Here is a 15,817-nt window from a genome sequence, read left to right as displayed (position 1 = left end):
CCAAAACTTCGCATCCAGGTACCCACAAGATCAGTCTCTGGGCAATGCATTATGGATGAGTTGGTCAGGGATACTTGCATACGCTTTTCCCCCCTCCAACTCCTTCCATATCTAGTAAACAAGTTGAGTCAAAACAAACTCAAACTCATACTCATAGCACCAACTTGGGCAAGACAACCTTGGTACACAACACTGCTAGACCTCTCAGTTGTGCCTCATATCAAACTACCAAACAGACCAGATCTGTTAACTCAACACAATCAACAGATCAGACACCCCAATCCAGCATCGCTGAATCTAGCATTTTGGCTCCTGAAGTCTTAGAGTTCGGACACTTAGACCTTACACAGGAATGTATGGAAGTCATAAAACAAGCTAGAAAACCAACCACTAGACATTGCTATGCAAATAAGTGGAAAAGGGTATTGTCATAATAATCAAATTAAACCCTTACACGCATCTGCTAAAGATATCGTAAGCTACTTGCTACATTTGCAAAAGTCAAAACTAGCTTTTTCATCCATTAAGATACATTTTACCGCAATTTCAGCTTACCTGCAAATTACCCACTCAACTTCACTGTTTAGGATACCAGTCATAAAAGCCTTTATGGAAGGCCTAAAAAGGATTATACCACCAAGAACACCACCAGTTCCTTCATGGAACCTCAACATTGTCTTAACGCGACTCATGGGGCCACCTTTTGAACCCATGCACTCATGTGAAATGCAATATTTAACATGGAAAGTTACATTTCTAATTGCCATCACATCTCTAAGAAGAGTCAGTGAAATCCAAGCATTTACCATACAAGAACCATTTATTCAAATACACAAGCATAAAGTAGTTCTACGGACAAATCCAAACTTTTTACCAAAAGTCATATCACCGTTCCACTTGAATCAAACAGTAGAACTACCAGTGTTCTTCCCACAGCCAGATTCTGTAGCTGAGAGAGCACTACATACATTAGACATCAAAAGAGCGTTAATGTACTACATTTACAGAACAAAACAAATTCGGAAAACAAAACAATTATTTGTTGCTTTCCAAAAACCTCATACAGGAAATCCAATTTCCAAGGCATTGCTAGATGGATAGTTAAATGCATTCAAACCTGTTATCTCAAAGCAAAAAGAGAACTGCCTATTACACTGAGGGCTCACTCAACTAGAAAGAAAGGTGCTACCATGGCCTTTCTAGGAAACATTACAATGACTGAAATATGTAAGGCAGCCACATGGTCTACGCCTCATTTGTTTACCAAGCACTACTGCGTGGATGTGTTAACAGCACAACAAGCCACAGTAGGACAAGCAGTACTACGAACTTTGTTTCAAACAACTTCAACTCCTACAGGCTGAACCACCGCTTTTGGGGAGATAACTGCTTACTAGTCTATGCAAAGCATGTGTATCTGCAGCTACACATGCCATTGAACGGAAAATGTCACTTACCCAGTGTACATCTGTTCGTGGCATGAGACGCTGCAGATTCACATGCGATCACCCGCCTCCCCGGAAGCCTGTAGCCGTTTGGAAGTTGATCTTGAACATTTGTAAATTCGTAAATATATCACTTTAAACTACATTATGTACATACATGTTTACTCCATTGCGTGGGCACTATTACTATAATACACAACTCCTACCTCACCCTCTGGGGGGAAAACAGTCTAAGATGGAGTCGACGGCCATGCACAATGGAGCCGAAAGGGGAGGAGTCCCTCGATCTCGTGACTCGAAAGACTTCTTCGAAGAAAAGCAACTTGTAACACTCTGAGCCCAACCCTAGATGGCGGGATGTGCAAAGCATGTGAATCTGCAGCGTCTCATGCCACAAACAGATGTACACTGGGTAAGTGACATTTTCCATACACACCTGTCATCTAGTGGTTGGATCTGAATACCCTTCTAAGTATGTTTTAGGCGTGGGATAAAAACATTGTTAGCTGTGTGCCAGATCTCATGTAATGATGAAAACAAAGGCCTGTTTGGTTGAGTTTCTATAGTTGCGCCACAGTACCATTGCCAGCTCAGCTGCTTCATGCTGGAAAGGTGTAGCAGGGCATCTGTAGTAGAGACAAAAAATAGTAGGGAGATTTTTCAGGAGGCACATGAGAAGTTGGGCTTTTGACCATAGAGTTATACTGGGCAGAGGAATAAAAAAATGCATGGAGTGTGAAGAGTATAAGCTAGAATAGATCGAATGGTGGTTAGCCCTATGAAAAAGGCACAATTAAATTAAAAATAGAAGCTTGCAAATGTTAATTATGATGTTATTTTTCTGACTTTTTTGCAAGTGCATTTCAGCATGCACCTTTTAACTATGGGACATTTTTACATTTCCCATTTATGGTTTCCTAGCTCTAAGCTTCCCCACTCATGGCATCTAGACCCACAAGCTTGTCCCCTTGTGGTTCCTACGCCACAAGATTCCCCATTCGTGGCTCCTAGGTCGCAGTCTCCTTGACTTGTGGCTACTAGGTCCCAAGCTTCCTTGCTGATTTCTACTAGATCCTAAGCTTCCTCACCTTCCAGGCAAGATGTTTCCCCACTCCAACTTTTGCCTGTTCCTTCCTTTTGATCTAAAGAGAAGAATATGAAAGTTAGAGGATACTCTACTAAACGAGACCAAGACTAGTAAACCACACCAACCTATACATCCCCTGAGATCCTGACTCTTGTTTTCCCAAGAAGCATTTAGCAACAACAACTGCCATCGCTTTCAATCTCGAGGCCTTGAACCTCTAAAAAATTGTATCTGAGCCAACTCACGCCACTGATCACACATTGGACATCATATTCACTCCCACTGGGGCACACCTGTGACTTCCAAGTCCCCGGTTATCAGAGTGACCACCACCTCATTATCTTCCTTCAGGATAACCACGCTGATCTATAACAACAACTCCAAGACAGTAGCAACTATAAACAACAACTTCTCAATCATTGGAAACAAATTGGACCTCTTCACGCTTAATTTCAACCTTTAAGAAACCAATTAATATGCAACCTCAAGACATATCCACCTTCTACAACGGGCTGCCCACTGCATTTGATAACCAGATGCCGTACATACCACTACCAGGTTTTCCCTCAGGAAGGTCACATGGCTTAAGAACAAGCTCAGAACAATTTAACACAAGTAACCAATTTTTATTTAGTTCTTAAATTTTACAGAGCAAAAAGAAGTGTCTGATTAACAGTCTGCATTCAGACCATGTTGAGGACATAGTCCGATCTTTTATATGAGAAGACCTAAAACCCACAGTGGACAAGAAATGAGAGGCTACTTTACTGCTTCTGGACCTTCAGGCAGTATTTGACACTGTTTCCCACCAAACACTACTGTGTTACTCCACGATCTCAAAATATGCACAAACACCTTAAAATAAATTTCAACATACCTAAAAGACAAACGGAGCTTTGTATTTCAACCACCGTTACATCCATCCCTCAGCCCAAGACTACAGTGTCTGTCTGAAATCAATCATCTCTCCTCTCCAATTCAATGTCTACCTAACCTTCCTACAGGGCCAGATCAGATAGTTTAACCATATATGCTTTAACTATGCTGATAATATGCACTTAATTCTGAGTGCGGATGTCACAAAAGAACACTATTAAGTCATGACTTAGCAATTGCCTCCATGTCTTGGATGCATGGATAATGATTAACCACCTGCAGTTCAATGCTGCAAAGGCTGAGATTATGACCAGTGGGCCATTGCAAAAACAGGGGCCTACAGCCATATGGCCCAATGCATTTGATGCCTTATCAGCAATGTCAAGAGAAGTGAGAAACCTAGGAGAAACTAAGGACTTGCATGTGTCTCTGATAACAAAGTAATGTCACAAGGAGCACCCTCTACACATTATAAGCATTGTGAGTCATCTTATCATATTTTATGTGCCACAAAAACGGCAAGCTGTCCTCAGTCTTGTGACTTCCAAGTTCGACTACGCTTATCACCTACACCATGCCCCTCCTATTTGATTGTACGTGCAATTCAACAAATCCAAAATCCAGCAGTAAGGCTCCTCCACTTTCACCCCACAGAACACATGACGCTGGCCTGCACACTCTGCTGACTACTTTTAGCTAGACCATCAATGTTCAAAGTGTTTTGCATCGTTCACAGAGCCTCCCAAGAAAAATTACCTTCATACTTACATGTTAAATTTAAGGAACACAGCCAAATAGGACACTGCACTCCAGTCGAGCACCATGGGTTGTCTATCATACTGCCTTACAATAAGAATTTCATAGCTCTGCTTTCTCCGTAGAAGCTGGCAAACTCTGTAACTCACTACCAGCCAAGATTCAACATATCCAGGATCATTTAAATTTCATAACAGATGTGTAAACACAATTGTTTACATGATAATTATATCTGCCATTGACACCAGATAAAATCCAAGGTGGTACCCTCTCATACCAGTATCAGCACAGTCCAGATCTAGGAAGATGACCTGAGCAGCACACCATTCTGTGCTAAGAAGGGATCCGGCCCAAATTTGGTAGCGTCACCCCTCATAACCTCGCAATGACCATGACATCGGATGGATTTTAATAACTATGGCATCCCAACCATAAGAGATGTTTCTTGAATCAATGTTAAAAGTACTCGTTCCCACTCAGCATCTGAAGGTCTGCAACCTCCCTACTGGCATAGAAGACTTGAACCATAACACCCACACACAATTTGCAGTCACAGTAAATGTCCCCCGAACGGCCACCATCCATGCTTCCACACTTGTGGCCTCTAGGTCCAAAGCTTCCTAGGGTGTGACTCTTAAGTCCCAGAATTCTGTAGTAATGGCTCTTAGATCTCATGTTAACACGTTCATGGCTCCAAGTTTCTGAACTACTGGCCTGTAGGTAATGAGCTTCCCTACTCAAGGCTCATAGGTCCGAGCTTCCTCCTAGGTCCCAAGTTTCCCTACTCATAGCTTGTAGGTCCCGCATTTCCCCATTCTAAGTCCTGAGTTTATCCACTTGTATCTCATTGGTCCCAAGCTTTGCTGTTCTTACTTTCCTACTTTTTACTATTTGGGTTCCGTAAGTCTAAGCCTCCCCCTTGTGACTCCTACTGCCCCACCTTGTAATCTCAGCTTTCAAGGTTTCCTACTTACAGATCCCTGACTTTTTTTGTTTCCTTTTTCTATGTGCAGTGGGTCCAGCTACAACCTGTTCGAACACAACTGCAACACATTCAGCAATGAGGTGGCCCAGTTCTTGACTGGAAAGAAGATCCCCTCCTACATTACTGACCTGCCCTCTGAAATACTCTCTACGTAAGTAGCGTGTTAAAACCTTGTCTGTTGAACTGAGCAAAGGTGCAGGGAGCAGGGGGTGGTATATTGTCGGTGGGTATTATAGCCAAAGAGACTCTGACTCCACCTATTGGCCTCTGGAGTCACCTTTCCAGCAGCGTTGCTATCATGGGATCTTCCTTAGAGTTGCACCCAACAGTGGAATATCTAATTAGAAGTAATTTGTTCAGTAAGTACAGTTTTAGTGTGTACCATATAAAAAAATATATATATAAATTAAGCCAGTAATGGGGTTGGTGAAAATAATGTATTACAGTATGGCAGAAGGAACTCTGAAATTAATGCGTTTGGCCCCCAGTTTCACAAGACTAGCTATTCATTTTTAGAGCCGGTCCCTTGCCCCCAGCCATATTCACCAAACAACAGAGGTGTTGCCGGATTCACCGGTTTCATTCACCATATTGTATTAAAAAAAAATGTGACCGTGCGATATAACTTAGGCACATTAGTTGTGAAACTAAAACTAAGTGCACAGCACATTTGGGAATTTATTGGGACTGTGCAGTGTAATTTTTGCACTAATGAAAATATTTTTTTTAATCCGCTCTCTTATTGTTTTTTCTCTATTCGGCTTTCCAGGCAAAGAACAATATGTATGTTTCCAAATTATGCAAACTCGCATACAATAATAATTACAGCTTTCAGTGTTAGCTAACAATTATATTGAGAGCCCATGTAGTGATCCCAAGTGCAATAAGATTCGATGAATCTATCCAGGAACAGTACCAACCTCCTTAGGGAGCATACAAGTAATGTAATGTAATATAGAACATGCCCGAGCCCATACAATACTTGCACTACATATGAATAGGTTCACAATAATAGACCGCTTATGTATCAATCAGAGTTGTGGCATAGGTTTCGGACTACTCCCCACAGAGATAAATATCTTTGAGCCAGTCTTCAAAATGAAATGAGGGGGCTATACGACCATCCCTGCATTCCATTGCATCCCTACGTTTGCCTAGTGGTATTGCCGTGGCAGTCAGTTTTTGAAATTCTTTTGGGGCATTTGTTACATATCCAAGTAGTAACACGCTGGGGGTTATCTGGAATTCGTGTCTCGCCATAGTCTCCATGGCTTGTGTTATTTGTCTCCAGAATGCAGCCACGCCATATGTATAAACTCTGCTACTTGGCACCACACCTTTGGCACTGGGTATCTCGCATAGACGTGTATATAGCTATGGCTTACGGAGTTAGATATATTCTATGCAAAAATTAGTGATGGATCAGTCTATATCTACCATTTGGGGAAACCTCCTTGGTTTGTTGCTCACAGAATTTCCACGTTGTATGTCAATGTCTATTCCCAGGTCTACTGACCACAGATCTCGTGCTGGGAGCCCCGCACCTCGATCAGCCCCATCACTGTACAGGGATGTGGAATTCCTATAGCCCGACGCCTGGGACATCTTGTTTGGGGTCAAGGGCAACAAGTTTTTATGTTTACTTTGTCCTTGGGACAAGTAGGCCCAACCCTCTGCAGCACAAACCCTTTAGCTGCCTGTTTACAGAGAGTGGAGCTCTCTGCAGTTGAGGTAATGTGTTTCCAAAAGATAATGCTGTTCGAACTTGTATTTATGGTTCATTATTTGAAAGCCTTCATTATTAGGGTGAGTGCTGTAAATAAATGTTTTAAGGTCACACTTCACTACTGACGTTGGTTCCAGTACAAAAAACAAAACAAACGTGTATACACATGTTTGAAAAGTTCAGGCTATGAGGCTAAGTATAATGCTCCCAGAATGCTCTCTGATTAGATGCAAATGAAGTGTCATTTAGTAAAATGTGTTGATGCATGCTAGTATTTCCCAAAAATATTTCTCATGGAAAATCAGTGTAACCATTTTCAACACGATTATGGGAAGCATGAAAATAAACAAACCCTGACAAAGCCAACTGATCTTACATATTTTTATAAGTCTTTTAGTTTCATCAATGCGTGTCTTATTTTGACATGGCTTTTGTAACACTTTATTGTTGTGGGAGCTACCAGGCCCTCAACATTGTAACAAACACTGGCAAAAAAAAAAAAAAAGTTTTTGAACTCTAAAAGCACATGTTGCCACCAGTGGCATAACAAAGGCCCCACAGCCGCCCTCCAGGGGGCCCCTTCAGCACAGCACCTGCCCTGAGTGAGTCTGGAGAGGGGGCTCCTCCATGTTCTTTGCAAAGGGGCACCCTCCAGTTTCGTTACATCACTGATTGCCACTGTAGTTCCTGACACTGAACAAAACTACTTTGTGTGCCAATATGCTCCTTGTGGAAGAGCAGAATGCGATCACTCACAGTAAAGCCAGCCGAAAGAGAGAGAAATAGAAGTTTAATAAAAACTAAGGCCCTCATTCCGACATTGGCCGGCGGCGGTCGCCGCCGGCCTGTCGGGGGCCCCCAGAATACCGTTCCGCGGTCGAAAGACCGCGGCGGTGATTCTGACTTTCCCGCTGGGCTGGCGGGCGGCCGCCTTCAGGCCGCCCGCCAGCCCAGCGGGAAAGAGGCTTCCACGATGAAGCCGGCTCGGAATCGAGCCGGCGGAGTGGAAGCTGTGCGACGGGTGCAGTTGCACCCGTCGCGTATTTCACTGTCTGCAAAGCAGACAGTGAAATACATTTAGGGGCCCTCTTACGGGGGCCCCTGCAGTGCCCATGCCAGTGGCATGGGCACTGCAGGGGCCCTCAGGGGCCCCACGACCCCCCCCCTACCGCCATCCGGTTCCCGGCGGGAGAACCGCCGGGAACTGGATGGCGGTAGGGGGGGTCGGAATCCCCTCGGCGGCGCAGCTAGCTGCGCCGCCTTGGAGGATTCCTATGGGCGGCGGTACACTGGCGGGAGACCGCCAGTGTTGCCGGTCCGACCGCGGCTTTACCGCCGCGGTCGGAATGCCCATTGGAGCACCGCCGGCCTGTCGGCGGTGCTCCCGCGGTCCTCCACCCTGGCGGTTTGAAACCGCCAGGGTCGGAATGAGGGCCTAAATGTCTTTGTTAACACCAGACCTAATTAGGGACCAAGACCCACATGTAGGTAGCTTTTTGCATGTCGCAAACAGCGACTTTCGCTGTTTGCGACGTGCAAAAAGCACATTGCGATGCACAAACCCAGTTTTGCAATTCGGTAACCTGGTTACCGAATCGCAAAACGAGTTTGCGACTCGCAATTAGGAAGGGGTGTTCCCTTCCTAATTGCCACTCGCACTGCAATGTAGGATTGTTTTGTGACCGCGAACGCGGGCGCAAACCAATACGCAGTTTGCACCCATTTCAAATGGGTGCTAACACTTTAGCAAAAGGGAAGGGGTCCCCGTGGGACCCCTTCCCCATTGTGAATGTCATTGTAAACATTTTTTCAGAGCAGGCAGTGGTCCTGCGGACCACTGCCTGCTCTGAATAAATGAAACGAAAACGTTTTTTCGTTTTTGTAATGCAGCTCGTTTTCCTTTAAGGAAAACGGGCTGCACTACAAAAAAAAACAAAAATGCTTTATTGAAAAGCAGTCACAGACATGGTGGTCTGCTGTCGCAGGCCACCATCCCTTTGAGGGCCACCATCCCTGTGAGGGCCGCCATTCGCAAGGGGGTCACAAATTGCGACCCACCTCATGATTATTCATGAGGTGGGCATTTGCGAAGCCCTTGCGAATCACAGATGGTGTCAGGGACACCATCCTACATTCGGATTTGTGACTCGCAAATTGCGAGTCGCTCTGACTCTCAATTTGCGGGTCGCAAATCTGAACCTACCTACATGTGGCCCCAAATTCTTAAAGAAAGTCACAAAAGTGCACCCATGGTATATGTTGTACCCCTATAAAATATTTGTGAACTGTATTTTAGCATGGGTAAATACGATGTGTAGATTTGCTCATGTGAAAATCTATTGAGCATTTGCAAGTTCATTTTCCCTCCAGCCACTTTCTTCCCAACCCTGGAAGAAGTTCTAATGCTGCCATTGTCAGGAGTAAATGTCCAACCTTTCTTATTATGGGAAAATATTAGAGAGAAGCTGGTGAAAATCTTTAAAACATGCAGGTTAGTAGGTTTGCAGACTCAAAGGCATTCCAGCCCTGGAACTATTGCTTACTGCTTCCTCCAGCCCCAGTATGCAGATCTGCAGAAAGGTGGCAAAATAAGGAAATTGCTACAGTAGGGATTGAAACTGCAAGTATTTAAGCCCTACTATGGTAGTAGCCCTGGCATAATCAGAGAGGCTATTATCAGAGCTCTTACATAATGAGATTGCTGCCATAATTTGTCGCCACACTACATGGCACCAAAGGGACAAGTAGATCTTTTTACAGGACAAATAGATTTGAGAAGCAACCAGTCCCCTGGACAAGTAGATATTTTAATAAATTCCACACCCCTGACTGTAACATGTAGCCTGGAGATTAATTTAATTGGTTGAAGAAAGTACAGTAAAATAGAAATCACATGCCACTCTGTTGGCTCAGCAAAAAACGCTGGGCAGAGTTGGCATGTTGCATGGTATATCTTTCGATAAGTAATGGTATCTAAGTGGTTTCTTCCTGATATGATTAAAACTTGTGATCACTAAAGGATCCACTGAGATGTTGAGATGTTTGGTGTAGAGTTGTGTTATTACTGTGGATGCACAATCTATCTGCAGCAGGGAATATTTGATGGAAATTAAGGGTGAGCATAACATCGGGATGGCACACATGGACATCAGCTGGGGCAGTGCCCATGTAGCACGTTTCACCATCTGTATCTGTTTAGAGGGTCTAGCAAAGTGTGAGTAGAGGGCATTCTGTATTCGGAGCAGGTGTATCAGGCCCTTCTCAGGGGCAATGTGTGGCGCATGTCTGCGGGTGGGCATCCAGTGATGGATAAATTGCACCTGTGCCACTAAGTAGTACATTTCGGAAGGCGGTGCCTCAAAACCCCTTGTCGTATGGGAGCTAGTATATGTTCCTCCTTTTTCTAGGTTGTTTGCCTCCCCATGCCAATTTTACCATTGGTGATTTGAGCTGAGTAAAAAAACGTCTTGTATAACAGGATGGTGATGTTTTGCAACATATATAATGGCTTCGGCAATATCACCTTATTCATCAGTGCTATTCTGCATGCTCGTGACAGCAAGAGTTTGATCCATCTATCCAGCTTTGTTCTAAGGATCGTCGTATACTTCCCATAGTTTTCTTGCAAAATGGACTGTATATCAGTATGGTAGCATATTCCCAGGTAACGGATAGCTTCCGTCTGCAAATGTAATGTATAGTCTAGTGTGGGCTGTATTGTGGCAGACGTGAGGGGAACCATGATTGATTTTGATCGGTTGATCTAGAGTCCAGACCAGAGTCCATATTGAATAATTGAATTTAAATGCACCCCAGATCTCATACCATAAGCAGGGCATCATCTGCATACATTGACAAAAGTCTATAATGAGACCCCAGGTTGATTACGATTCAGGCTAGGGGCTCCATTGTGAGAGCTAAGAATATTGGGGCTGTGGGATATCCCTGCTGTGTTCCTTGACTAATCTGTAAAGTTCATTCAACTGTGTCAAATGCCTTAGCTGCATCTAGAAAGGTGCCACCACCAGTAGGTTCAGGGCTATTTGATGTGTAAGTGAGAACTCCTTGCATAAAGTATCTGCAGTAGATCTGCCTGGTATAAAGTTATATTGATCCAGCTGCATCAAGTATGGCAGTAGGGGCAGAAACCTGTTTGCAAGTATATTAGTCAATATCTTGTTGGCCCCATCAATGAGTGACTGAAGACTGTATGATTCATAGTGTACAGGGATTTATCTGGATACCGGGGGTTTATCTGGCATAAGGAGAGTTGTTACTATGGCCTCCCTCATGGATTGTGGGAGTCTCTCCACCATATAATGCTTGTCATAGACCTCTAGGAGCAGAGGACAAAGCTCCTTAGCATTTTCTTCATAAAATTCTGCCTGGAGACCATCTCTGCCAGGTGCACTTCATTTTTTGAGCCGTTAGTATTCTGTGGTAATCGGTTGGCATAATAGTACTCGATCTTCAGTTTCTAGCCAAGCCAATGTCGCCTTCTCTAGGTATTTGTATGGGATTCCCTCCCTTGATTTGGAGCCGTACAAGTCTTTGGAGGTCATTATGACCCCGGCGGATGGTGGTAAAATGGGTAAAAGTACTGTCAATAGGCTGGCGGTACTTTTCCCCATATTAAGACATTGAACCAAACCGTCTGCCATGTCGGTAACGACCGCCAGGCTGGAGACTTCAGTCTCTAGCCAGGCGTCCATCACTAGCCCGCCTGCGGGATTATGACCCCGCCTACCGCCATTGTTATTGTGGCTTCCTTACCGGCACGAAAACTATGGCGGTAGGCACCAACAGTGACAGGGAATTCCTTCCCTGTCACTGATAGGGGTCTTTACCGCCCCCTCCCCCTCCTCGGGTTCCCCCCCCCACAAACCCCTCTCTAGACTCCCCCACGACATACACGCACCTTCACTCGCCAACAAACACACGCATACCCACATTCATCCATGCATGCATACATCCATTCACACACACATTCATACACACTGACATACATACATGCACACAACACAACATACACACACTCACACATCCATACACGCACACACAGACAACCCACATTACACACCCGCATACATGCACGCACAGACATACACACACACAAACAGAAACAACAACCCCCACCCGCCTCCCCTGTCGGAGCACCCAACTCACCTGATGTCAGGGGGTCCTCCGGCAGAAGATGGGACATGGCACTGCTGCCAGCAGCGGCGCCCCTCAGCAGAATACCGCCAGGCCGCATCATGGGTCATGATACGGTATGCTGTGGTCTACTGGTGTGGTGCTGCTGCTGGCAGGGGGAGGCAGGAGCAGTAAATCTTTTACCTTCGAACCTATTAAAGGGGTTTAGCATAGAAAGAAAGAATTATCTCAGCAAAAGCATATACATTATATTCTCTGTGAGATGTGCTATCCTCAGGGTTGCTCATCAAACCCTGGCCAGCTATTTCTAGCTTGATGAGATGGAGAACTGAGATTTAGAGAGGCAGCACACTGTTGAGACTGCGCACCATGAGTTCCTTATACCAGGTGATGGTGTCCTCATTCAACCTCTTTGATTGATGATCTGCTGTGTGAGTTGTTGTGCCTAAGGGGGATCCTCGAGTTGTCATGTGTTGCTGGAGGAAAGCGATGGTATCCTTCTGTTCTGTATATCCTGTGTCTTGCTATTCCATGTGAAACTGAGTATTGCGGTGTATAACGTAGCGTATCTTATGCCGTGTTCTTGGAGTTTTTTTTCTTGATGGCGAGGAATTTTCTCTGAGCTTCCTGTATAGATTGTGTGAAGTACAGAAAAACAAAAGGTGCATACCTTTGTATTGAAACGCCTTTGCTTCTCCGGCTAGCCTTAATAGCTCATCCCTATTCGATAATTCAAGAACTTAACGATGATGGGCCTTGGCGGTGCGCCTGGTATTGGTCTAGGGCGGTCAAAGATCTGTGGACTCTCTCAATTACGATCATCTTCGAAAAGCTATCTGCACCAAAAAAGGTTATTATCAATTTTTTGATGTTGTCTTTGGCTCCTCGTCCAATCACTGTTGCTTCCGAAATTTCAAGAATGCAAATATTGCACCTTTACGAGTGTACTTCCAAATCTTCATTTTTCAGCTAAATGCATGGAGTTCTTCCTGCATTTCTTTCACAATTTTGGACTGCTGTATGTGATCATCCTCTATATCTGAGATTCTTTGCTCGGCTGTGGCAATGCAGGTTTGTTTGTCCAGGCAATCCTTCGTGACATCCATTTTGTGTTTTAGGGAGTCAATTTTAGAGTCTTTTGAGGTGAGGTTAGATTTCATCTTCAGTAATACATTCTTGACATCTGCTGTGGAAAGGGGTTCACTGTCCAATGCATGTTCCTGAGAGGGCGGATATATTGTGTCAGGTCCTTGATGTTTAGTACTTTTGCGGGCATCAAATAGTAGCCTGGATTGTTTAGTATCTGTCTTTCCTATGGTGTGGAGAAGAGGAACAAAGATTAGTTGGGGGTTCTCAAAAGGTTTTGCGCCCCTCAAGCATCAAGTCTGTTGCAAGGCACTGGCTGTGTATAGGGGTGAGCATGCCCACAGAGCTGGCAATATACCTGTATCCAAACGGGTTGCCCAATATCCTTCAGGCTAGTGTGTGCCAGCCAGTCACACCAAGGTGATTTATTTTTTTTTGTCCTATATTATCAAGCGAATGTTCTAGTTCGTCGCGATCTAGCGGAAGAGAGCCCTCTCAAACCGCAGTCTGTGTATCCTAGTAGTGCTCTCTCCCCTTAGACAGAGGTCCCTCTAGCCATGCTCCAGTGGCACTCGTACCTCCTCAGCTCCCATGGGTCAGCTCGACTTTGCATCTCCCTGGAGACCCACAAGTCAACTGCAGGATTGCCTTTAAGAGGAAGACCCCAGCACCTGTACCGCCAGTGGGGTTTAGCTTAGTTCAGCCTTCCGAGCGCCAGGTTATTTGTGAGGCTGCATGACTCCCCCCACAGATCAGGGCGGATAAATCATACTCTGCAATCACACTTGGGCCTCATTTACAAGGCCTGTGGCACAGGGTGGCACAGCAAGTGCTTTGCTGCGATGGCCTGCGCCACTGGGAAAGGGCAGAAGTGCACAGTATCTACAAGATACAGTGCATTACTGTCTTCTCCCCCTGCATTGGTGCACAAATTGCTGCCATGCGCCAGTGCAGGCACCCATGCACCATGGTGCAAGTTTGCCTGCGTTGTGAAGATGACTGTACAAAAACAATCACAAGGTGTTTTCATCTTTCTATGTTTGCTGCGGAATACAACACACATAGAAAGAGTAAAATACGGGGAGAAATAAAGATATTTCTTCCCCTTGCGTTACTCTTACACCACCCCTGAAGTGGCATAGGAATCTGATGCATTCCCAGATTTATAAACCAGGGAATGCGTCAGAATCCTTTGGGTTCCATGTGAGTTTTGCGTGGGAACACCCCAAGCAACACCCATGGAATGCCCCTTTCATGCAGTGTTGTGAGTGAAAGGGGTCCATATTTACAAGGCCCTGACCCGCCACGCAAGGAGGCTTTGCGTTGGCTTGTAAACATGGGCTGGCACACTGCGCCACAGGAGCGTAAAACAAATTATGCTCCTGTGGCGCAGTGTTCTGCTAGGGCCTCGTAAATGAGGATGTCAGTGTCTCCACTCTTCTGCCAGGTCCGACTGACCTCCCATCGACAGCACAGCCGTTTCTGTGTGTTCCCTGCCTTCGGGTGCTCCCCGCCTCCGTTTGCTGCAAAGTTACTTGAGGAAGGTCACAGCAGCCTTGTCCAACCAGCAGCCATATCCGATCATTCTCTTCTGTGGCCTACCGATGCACGGTCATCGAGTTAGCATGCAGGCAGCAGCACTGGTTAACCTCCTCCAGCTTGTGGTCTCCGGGCCAGGTGCTGCACTGTTTTCTGCAGCTGTCTGTTGTTACGGTGGCAGATACTGCAGTACTTCTACTTTGTAGGGGGTATTATTGTGTCTGAATGGATGGCTATTTAGGATTGTTGCCATGGCCATTGGAGCTCTTTTAGTTTGCCCGGCCAAGGCCCCGCAAAAACAAAATCTGTTTTGTAATTAGCGATAGAGCCTTTACCTGTAAAAGAGAACACACCTAATACGGATGAAATACTCCTCAAATTGCTTCAGACCTGTTTAACTAGTTTTAGAGAGTAGAAATAGTTTGTAAGAGTAGTTGTATGCAACTAAGGCAAAACAAGCTTTTTTCTGTACGGGTAAGTAACCAGCAGGATCCCTTAAGGAGGATTCTTCTTGGGGGGCCTGCACTCCCCACCTTCCTGGATTTTTATGGCCTCCTTTGAAACATTAAGGCTTTGTAGTGGGACTGTGTCTGAAGATTCCCATTCAGAATTCTCCTGGCCAGTTCTCCGATCGCCAGGTTACAGCCCTCTAGCCGCTGTTCTGGACCCTGCTTCCATCTCCCCCTACAATACACAATTGACAGGTCCTGGCGGCTGTCTTTGAGTCATTTTTGGCTGGGCCATTTCAGTGCCATGCTCTAGCAGACTATGGAAAGTATATTCTAGGAATTCTAAAGCCTTCACTACTGGGTGGCGCGTGTAGGTACTGCTGTCTCTATCTTCCCTGAGCAGATTCTGGCCATGTGCATGTCTAGGCACAGTGTGGCTCTGTGCTCTAGGATGATAAACCTATGGGGCATGTTGCAGGCTTGATGGCATCTACCTGGGTTTTGTGAACAGATCTCACCATAGAACATGTGGCCCTCTCTCATTTAATGCCATATCTTGCCTTGGACACAACCCTTCTTGGGCCTTGGTTGAAGTCTGTGTTTTATACCAGCACCGATCTTCTGATCTTCATTCTGTTGTGTCTAGTGGCTAAAGCGCTTCTTGTTTCCTCTGTCCATGTCAAATGTGTCAGACAGGACCTACCATGGAGTACA

At 45.2% G+C, this 15,817-nt stretch overlaps 1 protein-coding gene across 2 annotated transcripts in view; it reads left to right on the top strand.

Annotated features, from left to right (window-relative positions):
• Nucleotides 1–15,817, top strand: part of DESI1 (desumoylating isopeptidase 1) — a 64,572-nt gene that overhangs the window by 29,550 nt on the left and 19,205 nt on the right. For both annotated transcript variants that reach the window (XM_069231260.1, XM_069231261.1), the window contains exon 5: nucleotides 5,178–5,300. In XM_069231260.1, coding sequence (XP_069087361.1) covers nucleotides 5,178–5,300 — 123 coding nt within the window. The remainder of the gene's footprint in view (nucleotides 1–5,177; nucleotides 5,301–15,817) is intronic.

This window comes from Pleurodeles waltl, chromosome 4_2 (assembly GCF_031143425.1).
Source record: "Pleurodeles waltl isolate 20211129_DDA chromosome 4_2, aPleWal1.hap1.20221129, whole genome shotgun sequence".
Lineage (NCBI taxonomy): Eukaryota > Metazoa > Chordata > Amphibia > Caudata > Salamandridae > Pleurodeles > Pleurodeles waltl.
This window is presented reverse-complemented; position numbering and strand designations above follow the sequence as displayed.